Genomic DNA, 20,808 nt, shown 5'->3' with positions numbered 1-20,808 from the left:
CATCACATCTACCCCAAAGTTGGGATAAAGGATACTAAAGACACTGTGATGTCAGCCTCATATCTTGACCTACTCTTAGAGATCAATGGTAAAGGAAAACAACTGACCAAACTTTACGACAAATGTGATGACTTTTCATTCAGAATTGTCAACTTTCCTTTCATCTGTCGCAACATCCCTTCAGCACCACTGCAGATGTAAGATTTGAAAATTTAATGCATGTACTAACAAGTTCACAAGTTGGCCTTTCATTTACCTGAACAAAATCAAATCCTGATCTGTGGATTTTCCTCTGCTCATTTTCTGTCAATTTCTTCAAGTTCTGCATTTTTTCATCTAACTGAAATGAGAAAAATATAAATTATAACTAAAATGATTTCAGTGGTTTAAAACCTAAGTCTTATTACATTGATGATATTTTTTACATAATTGTGAATGATGACAATGATGTGTAACAACTTCACTGTTCTTACATAGATTTACAGGTATTTAATATTTAAAACAAACAAGAGACTCCCAGGAGCCTGAATCTCTCACCTAGTTAAATTTTTGCCTTTCAAGGGCAATAACTCTAATAAGGAGTTTTCATACAATCTCGACTCCATTTGACTTTATTGGAGACTTTTGTAAGCCTTATAATAAGGATCATTTCAGCAATTGAAAGCTATTGGTTAAACCTAACAGATTTGGAGATGTATGCAAAAATCTGTTGTCTGACCCCATTGTTCTATTTTTAGAAATGGCAGCCATGTTTTTTTCAGCGATCAAAAATCTGTAATTTCGTTAAGGATACCCTATAAAACAAAAAAAAAATGTCAACTTTCATTGAATTCTATAGAGTAGTTTCTGAGATTTTTTTAAAGTAATAACATCAAAAACGGCAAAAAACATCCAAAAAGGGCAATAACCGACATGGGTCAACAGACTTTCACCAAATTTGACCACAGATAGATCCTATCATGCTGAATACTTTTACCCTTTGTCAGATTTTGCTTAAACCTAACTGTTTGGAGATATATGCAAAAATCTGCTGTCTGACCCCTATGTTCTATTTTTAGTAACAGCGGCCATGTTTTTTAACCGATCAAAAATCCAAATGGTCTTTAGTGCTCACTGTAGGGTTGTGGGCAAGTTAACCTCAATAATTCAAAAAAACAGTAGAAGTAGATAAAAGTTAATTTATTTGGCAAATCAGATATGCCAATAATAGAATTAAATTCAATTCAATATCAAACAATCCACAAAATATGCTTAAAATAGATATATAAAGTAAAGGCTTGAGGGACAGTGTATGCTAGTATTTACCTAGAGACTGTACAGGATTCAATTAGCTGACTGTAATAACAATGTAACAACGAATGTCTTTTCAAAAACTAACAATCATTTTTATAGTTTTGTTTCACTCAACATTCCCTACGCAACCCAACATAACGCTATATCCAGTTAACAAGGTCAAGGAAGTAAATTGTAGTTTTGGAAGTAAACAAAACGGATTCACAATGAATATCAATGATTATAATAACTTTGAAAGAAAATCAAGCTTATAGGTAAACGAGTAACTGACTCAGATCACGTTACTAATAAAATTGATACGCAATACATTGAAAACAACAATGTTACATCCAGGAAATGACAGAAGTTCATGGAAATATATATTGCAGCAAAGATGAATCTGATACTCGATGCACACAAATAAATCAGTCAAGTATCAGATTCATCCTAGCACAACATGGTCAATTAAAAATTAAGTACAAAAATGTAGGTAAATGCAATCTGCAAATGTTGTTAATTTCGATCATGAGTATTCTACCATGAAAATTTATCATAGCATTACTATGCAAAATACCTTCAATTTTGCACTTAACTCTGTGACTGAAAAATTGAGAATGACAAAAAAATAACAAAAGCATAACCATGGTCATGAAACCATCATGGCTGTATAGCATTTTATATTTCTACTTCTTCAATGATTCAAATATCTTCTTTAGATGAGTTGGGAAGAAAAAAAAATAACTGCTGTCAGTTGAGAGACAATGCATACACATGTAAACAATTTAAGTGTTTTAACTTAACAATGTAATACATGTAGATGCAAATAAAAACTGTTTTATTATTATTATATTATTACCTTGTTTGAATAAATAAATAGATGTAGTTGGTTCACAGATACAATAATTATATACAACAGCAAAACAACCAATCTTTGGAGTCAATTTTATATCATTTATAAATGTTTATGCTTCAACAGCTGACATGTTAGACTGACTGAAGGTAACAAAGGCAACAAGCATGGGATGTTTAACTAACAGGACCAACATTTACGTTCCAGTTTTCAAGTAAATGGGGGTCTTAAAAGATAAAAAGATAATAAAAAACTGTTCAAATTCTAAAAGACAAATTATAAATTCATTTTTAGCAACTTCAAGTGAAAGTGTCAAAATGTAATTGAACAAGATTGCTTCGCATAACCATATGCCCCCCCCCCCCCCCCCAACCAGAAAAGTTGAAGCCAAAAGGTGCTGACAGTATAAAACAAGGCAACAAGTTTCGTAAATATTAATATTATGGTTTCATAACAAGAGGCTCCCAAGAGTCTTAATAGCTCACCTGGTTGAATTTTGTCTTTCAAAGGCAATAAATTTACCAAGAAGTTGTCCAACAATTCTGACTCAAGAAGACTTTGATAGGACTTATATGGTTCATTTAAGCTATTGAAAGTTTCATTCTATCTATCATAGTTTTCATGATATTAACTGAAAACTGTAAAAAAACCTGTCATTTTTCTCCTTTCAAGGGCAATATCTCTTACAAGGAGTCATCTGATAACTTTTATGACTGGAAACTATTATAGTACTAATGATAAGGATCATTTCAACTACTGAAAGAATTTGGCTAAACCTAACAGTTTTGGAGATATATACGAAAAACTACTGTCTGACCCCTATGTTCTATTATTATAAACGGCGGCCATGTTTTTTTTCGACAGATCAAAAATTCCCACATCAGTTCTATGCATGATAGCCCAATAATCATTCATACCAATTTTTGTTCCAATTGGTCAAGTAGTGTCAGAGGAGAAGAGATTTAAAAAATTGTAAACGATGATGGATGACGACAACCGATGCCAAGTGATGGCAATAGCTCACTTGGCCTTCGGCCAGGTGAGCTAAAAAGCGACTTAAATTCCAAGATAAAGTTAAAACCTAAGTGTGACTGAAAAGAATGAAGAAACAGTTAAAAAAAGACTACATGTTTTGCAGCATAATTGATGGAATATAAGGATGGAGCATTTTGACTTTTGCAGGTTTGTTGATGAAAATAATATTCCTACAAGGCTGCACTAGATATAATACACACGATACAAGTTTACAAAGTGTTCCTATAGTAAACCATGTTAAAAGTCAACAAAGTCCCAATAACTTTTATATTTACCGAATCAAAATGGTGGTTGAATAAGATGAACTACACATTGTGACTAACCCTACAAAGTTTGAACAAAATCCATTCAGCCATCTCTGTGGAGTTGCATCCACACGATTCAGATGGACACACCCAAGCAAAAATTGATGCACGCATGGACATAGGTATTTTTAAGTGCCCTTGTGGCCGCAGACAAAAACAGAATTTAGCTATCCAAATAGGAGAAATCCAACAATCTTCTTGAAAAATGTAGAATTCTATCTATAATCATATTTGATATACCTTTATTCTTGTATTTTCTTTAATGAGATGTATGATCCTGGTGAGCAGCTCTTCTGGTATGACTGTATTTACCACATCAGACACCCTATCCAAGGATACATTTACATCCTCCTGAATTCTACCACGACAGCTGTCTATCAAACCAAACACCTTCTTGCTGAAATGAGTTTTAAAAATTAATAAACAAAATACTAAACTCAAAATAGAATAGACATGCCAAATACCTGTACACAACTATCTTCTGCAGAAGGGTGTTTATTATATGAAAGGAGTGTAATATTATATAAAAATGAGAAATCTGTGAGCAAAGGCTTACTAGTGATACCCCCGCTTTCAGTCACAATAAAATGGAAATAAATGATGTATTCGTTAAACAGGAAGATGTCAATTTTTTTTAAAAATTGATCCTACTATATGGCATATCTACAGGAAGAATGTGTTGAAATTTCAATCCACTGTAATAAGTAGTAGCTGAATAAGTGTGACAAAAATTTCAACTTTCAAAAATACAAAGTCAAAAAATAAACAGAGAATTGTCATTGAATTTTTCCAAAAATAATTCCTACCAAATGGCATGCCTACAGGAAAAAGGTGTTAAAATTTCAAGCCGCTGTGATGAGTAGTTGATAAGAAACTGTGACAGAAACACGGAAACATGACACAAGAATACACAGAAACACAGACAAGGGGTAAAACAGTATACCCCCATCTACTTCAGACTGAAGATATAAAAAGACAACTAATATGTCATGACTTGGTTAACCATCATATGTTACTCAACAAATAACTTCCAATATTTGCATTAAAATTATTTGAGACTTAAAAAAAAATGGGAGTTACATATTACACAAAACAAATACTGCTGAAAAACTAAAAGCTCTAAAGAGCCAACATGGATTAACAGATTTTCAACCAGTTTTGGAGATACATGAGGAAAAACTACAGTCTTACCCCTATGTTCTATTCTAAATAACATTGGCCATGTTTTCAACAGATCAAAAATCGAAGCATAAACTTCATGCAGGATACCCTGAGAAAAAAATCACACTAATTGTCATTAAATTCTGTTCTGTGGTTTCTTAGAAGATTTTTGAAAGTAATAACATCAAAAAGAGCAAAAAACATCCACAAAAGGCAATAACTCTACCATTGGTGAACAGATTTTTACAAAAATATGCCTACAGTTAGGTCTCATTATGCTGAACACAATTACAAAATGTGAGAATTTGGCTAAATGTTTTAGGACATATATGCGAAAAACTGCTGTCTGACCCTATGTTCTGATTTTATTAATGGCCACTTTTTTCAATGGATAAAAAATCGAAACGTTACCTTTGTGCGGGATACACAAAGAGACAATCATAATAACTTTCATTGAATTCTGTCCAATAGTTTCACAAGGGAAGATGTCTGAATGAAATGTTAATGATGATAACAACCACGCAGACAAGGACAACGAGGAAAGCCAAGTGATGGCAACAGCTCACATGGCCAATGGCTAGGTGAACTAAAAAGGACTTACTTTAATACATTTAAATTTATAATAAATATTTGACATATTTGTCTTCAGCTGGTTGAATTATCAAGACAGAAATGCATGAGATATGGTAAAATTTTTTTGAAAGATCAAATAGAAACTAGAGGCTCAATGGAGCCTGAATCGCTCACCTGGTTAACCATTTGCTTATATGAAAAACTTGAGGAATGAGACAAGCTAAGTTAAAATCAACTAAATTGTCAAATGCAGGAAATGCTTATAATAGCATTTTCATGATCTGAACCAGACTTTTGCTAAAGACAACAATTTTTGAATTATTTTCAAAAACCTGTCTTCCCTAAGTTCCATTTTTAGTATAGGCAGCCATATCTATTCACGGATTAAAAATCACAACAGTCATTTTAAGCACAATACACTAAAGAACTATTATGCTTATTCTCATTAAATGATCTTAAATAGTTTCAGAGAAATTTTCTAAAGTTGTTCATATGAAAAAAAAAAACAACAAAAACAACAAAAAAAACTTTCAGGGGCCGTAACTCCTACATCAGTCAATGAATGGTTTTGAAAATTTGGGCATATGTCCTTCTCATGATGCTTAACAATTTTACCCAACCATAAATTTGCTAAAGGCAACTGTTTTTGAGTTATTTGCAAAAAACTGCCTCCTGGCTCCTATGTTCTATTTTGAGTAACAGTAGCCATGTTTTTTCACAAATAAAAAATCCCAACGGTCATTTTGTGTGGGATACCATAAGGAACATATATGCCAACTTTCATTGAATTCTGTGCAATGGATTTTGAGAAAAAGATTTTCAAAGTTGCATATGTGAAAAATGCCAAAAAAAAACTGTCTCAGTGGCCGCAACTCCTACATCAGTTGACGAATTGTTTTGAAAATTTGGGCATAGGTCCTTCTCATGATGCTTAACAATTTTATATGTGCCAAAAATATGCTAAAGGCAACGATTTTTGAGTTATTTGCAAAAAAACCTGCTATCTGACCCCTATGTTCTATTTTTAGTAACAGTGGTCATGTTTTTTCATGGATCAAAAATCCCAACAAATATTTTGTGCAGGATACCCTAAGAAACATATATGCCAATTTTCATCGAATTCTGTGCAATGGATTATGAGAAGAAGATTTTTGAAGTTGCACATGTGAAAAACGCAAAAAAAAACTGTTTCAAGGGCCACAACTCCTACATCAGTTGACGAATTGTTTTAAAAATTTCAACATAGGTCTGTCTCATGATGTTGAACAATATTACCCTGCCAGAAATTTGCTAAAGGCAACAATTTTTTAGTTATTTGCAAAAAACTGCCATCTGACCCCTATGTTCTATTTTTAGTAACGGCGGCCATGTTTTTCCAATGGATCAAAAATCCCAACAATCAATTTGTGCAGAACACCCTCAGGAACAATGAAGCCATGTTTAAAACCTGTCAGTCTAATAGTTCCAGAGGAGACTTTTGAAAATTTGTCCACAAAGACGAAGTTGAAGACGGACGCAAAGTGATGGCGTGAGCTCACCTGCCCTTTGGGCAGGTGCGCTAAAAAAATATCATTAGAAAATGCTGCTAGATCAGCATCAAAATGCTTGAGTATCACACGAATTCTGTGAAATTTGACTGGCCAGCCACGGTAGGAATGCACATCTTTTATATGCATATACACACTATGTAATTTGATTGACATTGGTTTAATACTGATTGAGTAACAGATTACAATGAGTAATCAAGCAAACCAAGATTTGAGCAGAAATCAAAAGAATGTAATCCAAGTATAAAGACCAGACAAGAAAAACAGATACAAAGAACACAAAATAACCAAAATATCACATGCAAAGAAGGAAAAGTAAATGAGAAACTTGGACTCATCAAAAACTGGGAGCATTAGATTTAGTAGAGTAAATGTATCCTCTGGTTTTCTAGAAACAGCTACTGAATTGCTCATAAAATGTGAAGTTTGGGGTAGACAAAAGAGGAAAGGAAAATTGTGACATAGGTATCATCAATAACAAAGCAACAAAAGTGACCAAATTGATATGAACACTGTACAAAATTGGAAAAAACATTGCTTAATGAGTTATCCATTATATATAAGTATATTCTGCTCATCAATAGTCAAACCTCTTACTTTCAAGCACCATATTGCAAAACACAATTTTCAACATACTTTAACATCGGCAGAATTATACTAAAAATATAACTTTTAAGTGTAAGCATTTGTAAACATCAGGCAAAATGGGAAAAATCAGAAACATGCATGTCAAAAAGCCACCAATTTGACAATGCAATATCACTCAAGAATACATTCTCTATTTGAAAATACCATTATATAATCTCTGCATCACTGACATTCCTCAAAAAATATTTCAATAGAATGTTAGAAAAATGAGGTATTTAACAGAGTTAGTTGCACTCTTCAAATGTTCATTTCAGTGCATTTCAATGAAACTATAACTCAATGGGCTAGCATGATATGGAAAATCTTGTCTGTTTTCTTTTATTCTGATGATGAAAATAGTCAAATTAAACTATAGAGTTTTTTTATACCATGTTTCACTCTCTGCCTGATTCTTACAGATACTGACACTTAAAGCTTATTATACAGTTTCTTAACTTGCACTTGTGAGAAAGCAAAAAAATGTATACATTACCACTAGCAATCTTTGCAAAAGCAGTTTAAATGAACTTTGCATTGCATTGAAGATATTTGTTTGGTACAGCAACATAAAAAAGGAGGTCCACAACAGGAATATATAATGAAGATTCTGTGGATATTTAATTATTTATTCCCACTCAAAGTGGGGAGGGGAAGAATAAAAAGTATGAATGATTTGTTATATTTGTTACAGTACATACCTGAAGAAATTATCCCACACATCCCGTACACTTTTAAACAATGGACATGACAATTCAAAATTGAAATCAATATCTCCACCCTGTCTTGATTTGTATTTGCCCATCCTTCTGATGACTGCTTTCAATGTTTGTGTGTGATATTTATCCTTAAAAATAAATAACTCCAAAATAGGATATTCATCAGGCATACCATGACTTCCCTACAACTAGACTTGTTGGTTTTAAGTGGTTTAACCCATTCTTATGATCTTGTAGGACCAATTGGGATTGTTTATGATATTCTACAATACAACCATCTTTTGGGAAGTTTCAGCTTCAAGAAATTCCAAGCCATTAATGAACAAGCCAAAATTATCTTAAGTTGGTTTTGCAAGCATAATTAGGTCAAAAATTAAAAACAATCATTCTAATCAAATTTCTAATAGGAAGTGGACATATGTATGCAGGTTTGGATAGTGCCATGTGAGATCCTTAAATTAAGTTGTACACTAAATACATGTATCAAGTGACAGAACAGCTGAAATGTGACAACAAATATTTCAATATACAAGAAAGGTGACATCTAATGGGACAAAAATTGATACCGGCTGCATTGTATCGAAAATCACCCTTCTTCAGCATTCCAAGAAAGCTACCTCTAATTAATTGAGAAAAAATCCAAAAAAGATAACTCTAATTCATCCGAGATAAAAAAATTAACAAGTAAAAAACAACTGAACATGAAATATAAATTTGATCTAGACTACATAATATCCCAGAAGAACTTATTTTCACAATACCTTAATATTCAAAGAAGATAACCCCAATTCATTTTTTTTTTTTGGTTTGGGGGGGGGAGGGATAAAACAACTAAAAATGGCTGTAACTTTTGAGAAAATAATCTGATCACACTGTCAACATAATTTGATCTGTATTTTGGAAACTAAATGATAACGCAAAGTTTGAAAAAAATCTTTGATATTTTCTAAAGTTTTCATCTTGAAAGTATCACATTATTTACCACTTCATGTGATGGGGTATAAAAATGTCTGTTTGGGAATCCTTATTAATACTATCAAGGAAAATTATTAATTTTCATGAAATCTAAGCTCTGAAGTAATTTAAGGAGAACAAAAGTTTAAACTGTCTTTTCACCTAACATTACTTACTCACATACCAAACATCTTTTTAATATTAAAAATATTTTTAAAAAATTGGATGAAAAGACCTAAAAGGATTTATTTTCATTAAATCGACAAATTTCAAGGGCTGAAATTTTGTCAAAGATCATTGAAGGAAACTTAACAACAACTTGATCTTTTACATCTGGAAGTAGTCGGAAAGAAAGTCTGAAATTAGGTGCAATTCTCTCCAAATTAACTTAGTTTAGTTAACAAAGTACTCTCACATACAAAACTAGAAAAACTGTAATACAACCCACTCCCAAAAACTAGAAGACCTGTTTATCACAGGAGCCCCCGCCTCCTCTGTTAGTAGTTTTTTTTTTTTTAAGTAAATCAAATGTGTCCATAAGCCACTAATGATGCCCCCACTCAATAGATTTGCCAAATTAGGAACATGTTTATTTTTGTATGAAGACATGGTTTGCAGATTCAGAAATCCTTCCAAGACTTGCGATACTTGTCATGAAATTCTGTTTGGTAGTGTCAAGACTAGTTGCGATGAGGAAAAAAGGACCGATAGATGGACTAACTGACACATAAAAAATGTTAGTACCCCCCATAACAATTCCCTAACTTTGTTGCTGGGGAGATATTTCTGACAAAAATTACTAAGTCTAACTATCACTCAGTTCCGTAATATTCCAAAGTCCAACTATCACCTAGTTCTGTAATATTTCATGAAAATCAAGATCCTATGACCTTGCTTACCATCACTATGTGAAGAAACACCCTGCAGAAAATGTTTTAGATGTAGTTCAAAAACTACAGGAAGAAATAGCCATACAAGCCATATAGCCCTATTTCTGATGAAAATAAGTAAGTCTAACTTTCACCAATTTCCATAATATTTCACGAAAATCAAAATCCTTTGACCCTGCACACCTTCATCATGTGTAGAAATATCCTGTAAAATATTTTGAATGTAGATCAAAAAGTGTATGAGGAGATAGCCGGACAGGCCATATAGCCCAATTTCTGAGTAAAATGACTAAGTGTAACTATCACCAATTTACGTAACATTTCACAAAAATCAAAATCCTTTGGCCCTGCACACCTTCATCATGTGTAGAAATCTCCTGTAAAATATTTTAGAAGTAGTTCAAAATCTGTACAAGGAGAGAGCCGGACAAGCCATAATCATGTGTAATCTGGACGGACGGACGGACGGCATGATGAATGGATGGACAGGGGTAAATTAATATGCCCCCGAAAGTTTGTCGGAGGGACATAAAAAAAAAGGTGATACAACCCACTCCCCTCCCCAATAAACCATATTGGGTATCCCAGAAGTGATTTAAGCATTCAGATGGGAAAACAAAATAGGAGGTGTACAATGGGATCATGTAATTTCATACAGCAGTTTCAGAGGAGTTGCAAATTAGAAGAGGAGACGGGCGAATGAATGGACTGAAGAACAGATGGACACCATAATCACTACATACCTCCTGCTTTTTCAAGAGGAGGGTATAAAAATTGTTTCAATTTCAAAACAATCTATAAACATGTGGTGGACTGACTGTCTGAATGAGTACAAATCACAGTCCCATCAGCAATGCTGGCATAACCTAATAAGTATTTATGATAAAAGACAACTTATCTTCACCAGCCACTTATACTTACCCAGGAACAACAAGTATTTATAGCCTCATTTTCAGCAATTATCTGACCATTCCTAAGACAGCTACTTATACTTACCCAGGAACAACAAGTATTTATAGCCTCGTTTTCAGCAATTATCTGACCATTCCTAAGATTTGTTTCTATATTATAGACCTCTTTAATTAAATCATTGTGAAGTTTTGCTGTTGAATATTGAAATTCAGTCTGAAGATTTGTGGAAATAGTCTTGATATCAGATCGAAGACTATCTGAATCTGTCCTAAACTGAAAACAATAGGAGAGTAAGATTTATAGTAACACAACTTGCATTTCACAGAATAAAATGTAATATTAAAGAAATAACTTATTAATCTACTCCTTTAAAAAGTAAAACTAACTAATGCAACACACAAACTCTCTCTTCTAATACACAAACTCTTTAATCCAATACACACTGTGACCATGATCAGAAGAGAGATGATTGAAATGCTAAGACTGAAAAAAAAATGAATTAGGGATGCAGATTGTCAGATTATACAAGTTTACAGATATACTTAGATCAGACTAGATTTATAGTTGACATAATGAAAGGTATGTTGTTAACATACCTCATACTTGACCCTCAGACTCAGAAACAGGTCCAGTTAGAGGGATTTCTGTGAAAAATTACCTCATCCAAGCATATAAATATTGCAAAATTTCTTCGTAATTGGGTATGGTTTTTTATGCATAATGTAGTTTTTGCAGCAGACAAAAAGTTTAATAAATAAGACAAAGACAAATAACTCTATTTTATCTTCAAAAATATCTCAGGTAATTTAATTTTTATGTTACAACTTTAACAGGGAATACAGCAAAAATTAAATCTCAGTAAAAAATTACCACTTGTACAGTATGCTGTACACATGTCTCAAGGAGTAACCTCTCATCCCAGGGGTTACTCCCTTAAAAATTGGTATATATGTATATGTAAGCAAGGTCAAACCAGAATCTGTTCAAGATTCTAAAATTTGGAAAATCATACTCTGTTGGTGACATTTAATGTGCAAAGGTAACCCAGTTAATTACTTGATGACATGATGATGAAGATTTTGAAAATCACACCCCACAGAGATCAAACTTAAGCCTTGTCCTGCTGACCCCTGGTTTATCAAGGGTTGGCCCTGTTTCTGCTTTATTGGTTCAGGCAGTGTTAATCTTAGTTTAGGCAAGCATAATTTGTTTCAATCTGCAAGCAGCATGACTGTTCTTTAAAATGAGGCTTTCCTAAATAGATTTTGTTAAAAAGTATTGACTTAAGAGCTGAAAAAAGAGGTCACGAGTTAACGCTGCCCAAAAAAGTGAGATTTTTTTTTGGAGGAGGGCTCATTTCTTGGCCCCACCCCATGGCAGAACTAATTTATATTATAGTGCTTTATTTTGCCTAGAATCTAAATAAGAATGATGTCTCTCACCCCTTGTATTAACTACTTCCAGCTTTAGGCCAAACTGAGGTCAAAAGACAGGTCATTCATGAAAAATATACCTTGTTCTGCTACATACAAATACTACCATTTTTAATGGGAGTAACCTCCCTGGCCCTCTCATTTCAGCAGAATTAGAACCATTGAATACATAGAAAGTTCAAGATTCAAAAGTAACTAGTATATAATTACTCAAAACAAAAAATATTGAAATAGAAATAGAAATTGTTCAACCAGAATTCAAGTTTCATTTTCATGTGTACAACACAAAAATTAAGTTTAATTCGAATACACAGAAAAAATATTGCATGGCTTTGAATCAAAATATAGTATCAAAATTTATCACAGTTACCACAGAACAGGATCATGTCATGAGTCTTTGACAAAATACTAAAATTTGATAATATTTACACTTAAACAACATAGTACACAACAGGCAAAACAAAAACAAAAAATACAAAAATATATGATCATTTTAACTTCCTACCTGATCATTATCTTGTAAGAAGTTCTTGACAGACTTCAGAAAGAATGCCAAGTTGAACATCAACTGTTCTACAGCCCGATGTCTATTTCTTTCACCAAGATTTTTTATCCACTTTCTCAGGGCAGGAATCTCTGTGTCATCTTCACAGTTAAACACCTATAATTTATACAACCTGTTTTTCAGTTCAGCACATTGTATAAATCTCACTATAATTCGTGTTAAACTAGACATTTTCAAGTTTTATTGTGAATCCAAAGGGAAAACTGTTTGCAGCATTAAAAACTTTTAAGTTGAAATATATTCATTTCAAGCATCCTGATTCCATGTGCAACCCTTAAATTGGATTACCTCCCTTTAAAAGAATTGACCTACACACTCATTTTTGCATGATGTCTCACCATCCTATAAAAATTCAACAAAATCCATTGCACAGTTTAAAAGGTGTTGTGTTTACAATGTTTTAACATTGGAAACCATTTAAATCAAATTATCTCCAATCTCAGACTGCAGGAAATAATTTCCTTTCATTGTGCTCATTTACATATGATACCTATCTTTCCTCTAAAATTTCATAAAAATCCATTTAGTGGTTTAGACTGAGTAGCCCTGCAAGGTTTAAACATCATAAACCCCATGTTGGACTATCTACCTCTACTGTAAATAGTAAAAGGGCAATAAATTTAACAAATAGTTGTCCAACAATTTTGACTCAAGAAGACTTTGGTAGGACTATCATAAGGATCATTTCAGCAATAGAAAGTTTCTTTCTATCTATTATTAGCTGATAACTGTAAAAAAACCTGTCATTTTTCATCTTTTAAGGCAATAACTCTTACCAGGAGTCACCTGACAACTTTAATCCCTGAAGACTTTTGAAGGCCATATAATAAGGGTCATTTCGACTGAGAAATACCTTTTGCTAAACCTAATGGTTTTGGAGATATATGTGAAAAACTACCGTCTGACCACTTTATTATATTTTTAGTAACGGTGGCCATATCTTTTTCGACGAATCAAAAATCCCTACATCAGTTCTAAGCACAATACCACAAAGAACATTCATACCAAGTTTGGTTCCAATTGGTCAAGTAGTGTCAGAGGAGATTTTTGAAAGAAATAACATTAAAAATAGCAAAAATCGTTGGAAAAAGGGCAATAACTCCAACATGGCTTAACCGATCAAAATGAAAATTTGACCGCAGATAGATCTCACCATTCTGAACACTTATACCCAAGTCAGAATTTTGCTAAACCTAAGGGTTTTGGAGATATATGTGAAAAACTACTGTCTGACCCCTATGTTCTATTTTTAGAAATGGCTGCCATGTTTTTGACCGATCAAAAATCCCCACATCAGTTATATGAAGGATACCCTTAGGAACATTCATACCAAGTTTAGTTTCAATTGGTAAAGTAGTGTCAGAGGAGAAGATTATTGAAAGAAATAACAATTAGAAATAGCAAAAAAACATTGAAAAAGGGTAAAAACTCCAATATGGCTTAACAGTTTAATACGAAAATTTGACCGCAGATAGATCTCATCATGCTAAACGCTTTCACTCATGTCAGAATTTAGCTAAACCTAACTGTTCTGGAGAAAAACTACCGTCTGACACCTATGTTCTATTCTTAGTGGCCATGTTTTTCGACCGATCAAAAATCCCTACATCGATTCTATGCAGAATACCCCAAGGAACATTCATACCAAGTTTGGTTCCAAGTGGTCAAGTAGTATCAGAGGAGAAGAATTTTGAACAATTGTTAACGACGAGGACAGACGCCAAGTGATGGCAATAGCTCAGATGTCCTTTGGCCAGGTGAACTAAAAAGTCCGGAAAAATGTTATTTCTGTGAATTTTGTCAAGTTCAAGGCCAGTAATTCTGGTAAAAATCATTAAAGCGAAACAAAAATTAAACTTGACCTGTAACTTATCATGGTAAACTTATATTACAAAAATCATGTCAATATCAGCATGCACTTAGATAAAATGCTGGAAAATGTTTTTTTTCTGTGAACTTTGCTAAGTTCAAGGCATGTTATTTCGGTGAAAATCAATAGAGCAGAGTGAAACGTAAACTTGACCTGTAACTTATTATGGTGAACTTTTATACAAAAAATCATGTCAATATCTGCGAAGGTTTAGAAAAAAGTCTGGAAAATTTTGCTAAGTTCAAGGCCAGTAGTTTTGATAATTAAAGTGCTGTCAGCACTGGAGGATTTTGATTCTTGTGAAAATTGTAACATGAACAAAATTTTGAAGACTACACGTTGTAAAATAAAATTGTGATCATACATTTGCATATTTCATATTTAATATTAAGAACAGTTTTTCCCTAATACGTATAAACTGGATGTCAATCCATACTTCTGATCCAACACACAAATACAACTTTTGTTCCACTTCACCTTTTTCCTAAATTTTTAAAACTATCCAAAAGTTAATTTGCATTAACATTAAACAACTACAGTAACAGATTATTTATTATACAATGTACTCAATTAAAACCAATTTCAGCTGAAGAAAAAAATTTCCTTGATGAACATAAGATTTCAAAAAACTTGACACTTTTATCAATCTGAATTTTCTCGCCAACCTTACTTGATGAAATAACTGCTCTTCACTTCCTGTTTATTAATGATAAACTATTAATGAAAGGCTGGAGAATTTGACTGATAAGTGTGTTAAATGGAACGTATTTCATACTTTTTATGCTTCTTGACACATTACTGCAAGAACTAAATACAAATTTATTACTAAATATGATCTTTCAAGGCCAAAAAGGAGTCCTTCAAATCTTCAGTTGATATGAAGACTAGATCTCAATTCAATCTGCAGAAATATTAGAATATTTTTTGGCTGAATAATTGCTAGAAACATATTTACTGGTTATAAAAGAGGTATTGAATGATATAAAAGGAATTACATTTGGACTATATTTTTGTGAAGTGTTCAGAAATAGTAGGGAAGTTCCAGTGATAAACCGGCGACATAAGGTATTTTGATAAATCCAAAACCTAAAAAACATCTGAGCAGAACGAAAGTAAAACAGGTTCTGTAACTTATCATGGTGATTTATATACTAAAAATCATGTCAATATCTTCAAGTGTTTAGAGAAAAAGTCTGGCAAACTATTATTTCGGTGAATTTTGCTAAGTTCAAGGCCCGTAATTTCAGTAAAAACCATCAAAGCAGAATGAAAATTAAACTATCATGGTGAACTAATATACCAAAATCAAGTCAATATCTGCAAGTGTTTAAAAAAAGTGTCTAGAGAACTGAAGACGTCAGAAACACTATACCCTTTGCAACTTCATTGCGTGGGGTATAATTAGAATGAGTTGTGTTTACAAGATATGAGGACATACAAATACACAAAACAATCATGTCTCCAAACCAGGTCATACAGTTAAACTTCTCCAAACTAGGTCAAACAGTTAAACTTCTCCCAACTAGGTAATACTGTTAAACTTCTCCAAACTGCTGGGACAAGAAGAAATGGCCAGTTTATAGGAATGGCCAGTTTTGTAAAAAACAGCAATGCATTCTTAGAACTGTATGCATTAATGTGTTTTATAATTCTACATGTTGTCAGTTTGTTGGTCAAGACATGTTTGATGTTAATTCAAAACTTTGGGCCTTTTTATTACATTTCAAAGCTTCCATCATTTGTAAATGGTTTGATTAAAATTAAATGGTACTGCTGAAAAATTATGTACACAGATTAGGAAGAAAATGCATTAAAGATGAAAGGGCTTCTGATGTTAATGAACCATTTGTTCCATTTTATCAAACTACCTTTATACAAAGTTTTAATAATTTTGCCTCTTTATTATTTTGGCTTGGGTGGGTACATTTCACATTAATTAACAGTTTAAAGATCTAATTTTTTTAAATTGTCTGATGTGTGTACACACCAATTAACACCTATCCAGTGACAAAAGTTTATGTCTCGATTAAATTGTTGGTTTAAACAAACGTCCACTGTAATTAGCATCTGATGAAATGCAAACCGGTCAGTATATGAATTCATTTACATTTTGGTAATACACTTTTTATAGGTGAACCATAATTGGTCAGCCGAAATTGAGAAGTTGTTTGTATTTAAAATATGTGACTAAAACTATGAAAAACTGGCAAATGTACAGTTTCTGGAGATGTCAGGTCTTTAAGAAGACAATACACACATGTTTTAAGGTATACTTTTGTAAACAGCCGGTTTGAAGGGTCCTGTTTAGAGAAGTTTCATTGTATAAAACTACACATATAATCTTTGGACACATTTCTGTTATATACAACATGATATACATATCACCCTTTTTCCAGTGACAGATTTTTGTAATAAAAAGTATGACAAACAAAAATGGAGCTTTCACCAATTAAATACATTGAACCAATTGTTAAAATCTATAAAAAAAAAAATTGTAAGTTATTGTTCAACAAGTTGATAAACAGACTACAAACAGACAGACAGACAGACAGAAAGCAGTATCCCATACTTAAACAGCCAAGAGATAAGGGTAAACAACTCTTAATTAAGAATACAACTGTTAGTTAGCTATTCATAAGCTTTTGGCAATAAATATTAGAGATACCTTAGGAACATCTATATAATCATTAGAGATACCTTAGGAACATCTATATAATCATTAGAGATACCTTAGGAACATCTATATAATCATTAGAGATACCTTAGGAACATCTATATAATCATTAGAGATACCTTAGGAACATCTATATTATCATTAGAGATACCTTAGGAACATCTATATAATCATTAGAGATACCTTAGGAACATCTATATAATCATTAGAGATACCTTAGGAACATCTATATAATCATTAGAGATACCTTAGGAACATCTATATAATCATTAGAGATACCTTAGGAACATCTATATAATCATTAGAGATACCTTAGGAACATCCATATAATCATTTTTCTTCAAACTCCAATAGTCATTAGAGCTGACACAAAATACTTCCAAGTTTTTAGTAGAATGGTCATCATCGTCGTCATAGTCATTATCATCATCATCGTCATCATAGTCATCATCATCTTCATCATCATCACTTTTTGGATATTTTAAGTCCTGTGTAAAACATTTGATGATTTAGAACATTTTTAGTCTGAAAATGTACATAGCTATAAAGAATACAAAAATAATTGCTGTCAATATAAAAGCTAACTATTTATGTAAATTTTAACACACACTAAATGACTTTTGTTAAAAATGTCTGGAATCTTTCAGCCACGTGAGCTAAAAAACAGGTGCAAAATGATATTACCTAATAATCATTCAAAGAAAGTCTCATTAAATTCCATCAAGGTTTAAGAGGAAATCCACATAAAAATTTTTGATATGCAAACAATGAATCAGTTACAGGTGTTTTACAAAGGTGGCTGCACATAAGCTATTGACATACATCCAATTTATTTCCAATAAACAATTAGGAGACAGTTAGACAGGACATTTAGACACCAATAAAACCTGCCCAGACTATAAATCAAAAGGGCTGAAAAAATTTCACGTCTGACATTGAAAAATCGTAACTGGTCATTTGCAAAACTTGTCAGTCAATGACAGGCACTTTTAACCTTGCACTCTACCATTCATTGAAGCAAATCTTATGTAGTGCTTATGGGAAGCCAAATTCAATATAAAGAAAAAATAGCCAATGCAATATGACAGTCATAATGATAATTCTAAGGAAGATGAAGAATTTGAGATGCTAATACAAAATGGAAACTCCTCTTATTCACCTTAGTTAATGGCAAAGACCATGTTACATCAATGCATTTACTTCCCACTTTGCAAGTGGGGGTATAATTAATAAAGAAACTTATTCTACATTACACAAATGCAAAAACAAAGGGCTACTAGCAGTTAACTTACATGCTAGCCCCAGACCAGTTTAAACATAAAAAAAGTTTGTCCTAATTGTATGTAATATCAATCCTAATTTTTCCTATGCAGGGTTTAGAACATTAATATGGCACCTTGCTGAACAATTTTAAAATGATCTATTCACTAATAGGCAAGGTAATGTCCAGACATCGTGAAACTACTTATTTCTGGCCCTATCTGGTCCTTTAATCCTAAATGGTTCAAGTGACAACTCTGAAAAATGACTGCCTGCCTTCCTTTTGAGGTATGGCACCTTCCAGTATAATTACATAAAGATCAAAACATTTATACTGAAGTTTTTATCTGGAGACCATGTTCTCTTAGATGGCAACAGCATGATACCATTAATTTTACAACAGCAAATTGTTTGTAGTCAATAAAAGACAGACAGACAAAAGAATAGACATCCTGATTGCTATATACATGTAACACCTTGCACAAATAGCATTACATTTTATACTAGATAATACTTTCATCTCCATAATACCAGTAGTTATTTTTCAAAGAAAAACAGGTATTTACCATTTTTCAACAGATTTTCAAAAACTATGTAGAAAAATAAACAGTTAAATTTTTGCATCGAAAAGGAAAATATAATCTCTTCTGTATTAATTTTCAATGTATTTATTATACAGTGATGTAACAATGGAAAGAAAAAAAATACAACTGTCGACTAGGTTTCAACTCTTTAATAACAAGCACTCTTATTTATTTAGTTCTGATGTTCAAGACAAATGTGAAAAATCATTTTATGATATTATTTATGATTTAAAATCTAAGCATACTTTAATTCCTTTCTTGAAATCAATTTTCAGTTGTCTCTTGGCTTTCTCTGACCTTCCTTTAGCACAAATAAGTCTCATTTCTTTACAGTTCTTTTCTATTTCTTTCTCTTTTTCGTATCCTTGACTTCCTTCCTGTCGTATAAAGTACATGTATAAGTGTTTCACTGCATATTTACATTTTGTCCTAAGTGACAATCAATAGCATCCAATGACATTTTTAACAATCCTAGAAAGATACCTAGGTATTCATTAGGAGCTAATTACCAAGGCATAATAGAGAGAATTTGAATTACTGTTTAAAGCAACATTTCAAGTAGCACTACAGCTAAGAATCATGCAAAATGTGATTCATAGGTGAAAAGCCTACATATTTTTATTTTTGATAATTTCTTTAAGTTGCCATAGTAAACAGAAATTGACCATCAGTTTTTCATATAACCTGTGTTCTAAGGAGATAAAAATTATATAAAATGCACTGTAGATGTCAAAATTAAGGGAGATAACTCTGTAAATGACACTCAAATACAATAGAATCTACTGGATGTTAAATGTTGGTTATCTCCTAAGAACACACAGACTGAAATGAATAATTACACATTTCATAGTATAGACCTAAAAAAGCAACTTAATTTCAAAAATAAAAATACGTAGACTTTTTTTGGGGATGTATCACATTTTTCAGAATTAGAAAACAGACATTGTTTAGTTTTGATTACAAATACTATGTATAAACTCTCTACATTATGAATTCATTCTCTGATGTAACCTTATACCAATCAACAAAAGTTGTACATTAATAACCAATTAACACGACCTTGTAAGAAAACTTACCAAAGTTTTGAGTTCCTTGGATAATGCAATGTTTTTCTCCTGTAAATGTTTTACCTTATCTTCCAACTTTAATTCCCTACATAGAAAATTAAATACATAAATTAGACAAATAAGTTTAATTATTTCAGTTACTCTTCACAGTCATTTTTCACCCGAGAAATTTGTAAATATAGACAGCTGAATATATTTAATAAAACATGTTTCGCTGAGCACACCTATTCATGCCGGCAGAGGTCACGGGTCATGTTTGGACATAGAATTCAAGCTAGATAGAACACTGAGTTTGCTTGTGATTAAATATTTGATAATATATGAAAATCAAAAGGAGGATTAATAAGACAACAATTCTTAAAAAAGTTCAATGAAAAATTGTGTGAAGCATTTCAAAGTCACTGTGCAATTCTGGGAAATCACAAGTCTAAACCATAAAATCAAAAATTTACAAAAAATAAAGGAAGCTAACATTAATAAATACGATATACCAATGTTTCAAATACATTGCTA

The 20,808-nt window shown here is 32.3% G+C and overlaps 1 protein-coding gene across 4 annotated transcripts in view; it reads right to left on the bottom strand.

The window, feature by feature from the left end:
- The window catches only part of LOC148615754 (uncharacterized), a 59,980-nt gene that overhangs the window by 17,340 nt on the left and 21,832 nt on the right, over window positions 1-20,808 (bottom strand). For all 4 annotated transcript variants that reach the window (XM_088582316.1, XM_088582315.1, XM_088582318.1 and 1 more), the window contains exons 7-14: window positions 20,305-20,380; window positions 19,474-19,605; window positions 17,696-17,872; window positions 12,781-12,936; window positions 10,927-11,115; window positions 8,069-8,214; window positions 3,703-3,859; window positions 257-340 (exon numbers count right to left, since the gene is read on the bottom strand). In XM_088582316.1, the coding sequence (XP_088438442.1) occupies window positions 257-340; window positions 3,703-3,859; window positions 8,069-8,214; window positions 10,927-11,115; window positions 12,781-12,936; window positions 17,696-17,872; window positions 19,474-19,605; window positions 20,305-20,380 (1,117 nt within the window). The remainder of the gene's footprint in view (window positions 1-256; window positions 341-3,702; window positions 3,860-8,068; window positions 8,215-10,926; window positions 11,116-12,780; window positions 12,937-17,695; window positions 17,873-19,473; window positions 19,606-20,304; window positions 20,381-20,808) is intronic.

The sequence above is a fragment of the Perna viridis genome, chromosome 5, assembly GCF_037379345.1.
Source record: "Perna viridis isolate PV_CMFRI_1.1 ecotype Kerala chromosome 5, ASM3737934v1, whole genome shotgun sequence".
NCBI classification, from domain to species: domain Eukaryota; kingdom Metazoa; phylum Mollusca; class Bivalvia; order Mytilida; family Mytilidae; genus Perna; species Perna viridis.
The sequence above is the reverse complement of the archived record's forward strand: the minus strand, read 5'-3'. Positions and strand labels throughout refer to the sequence as shown.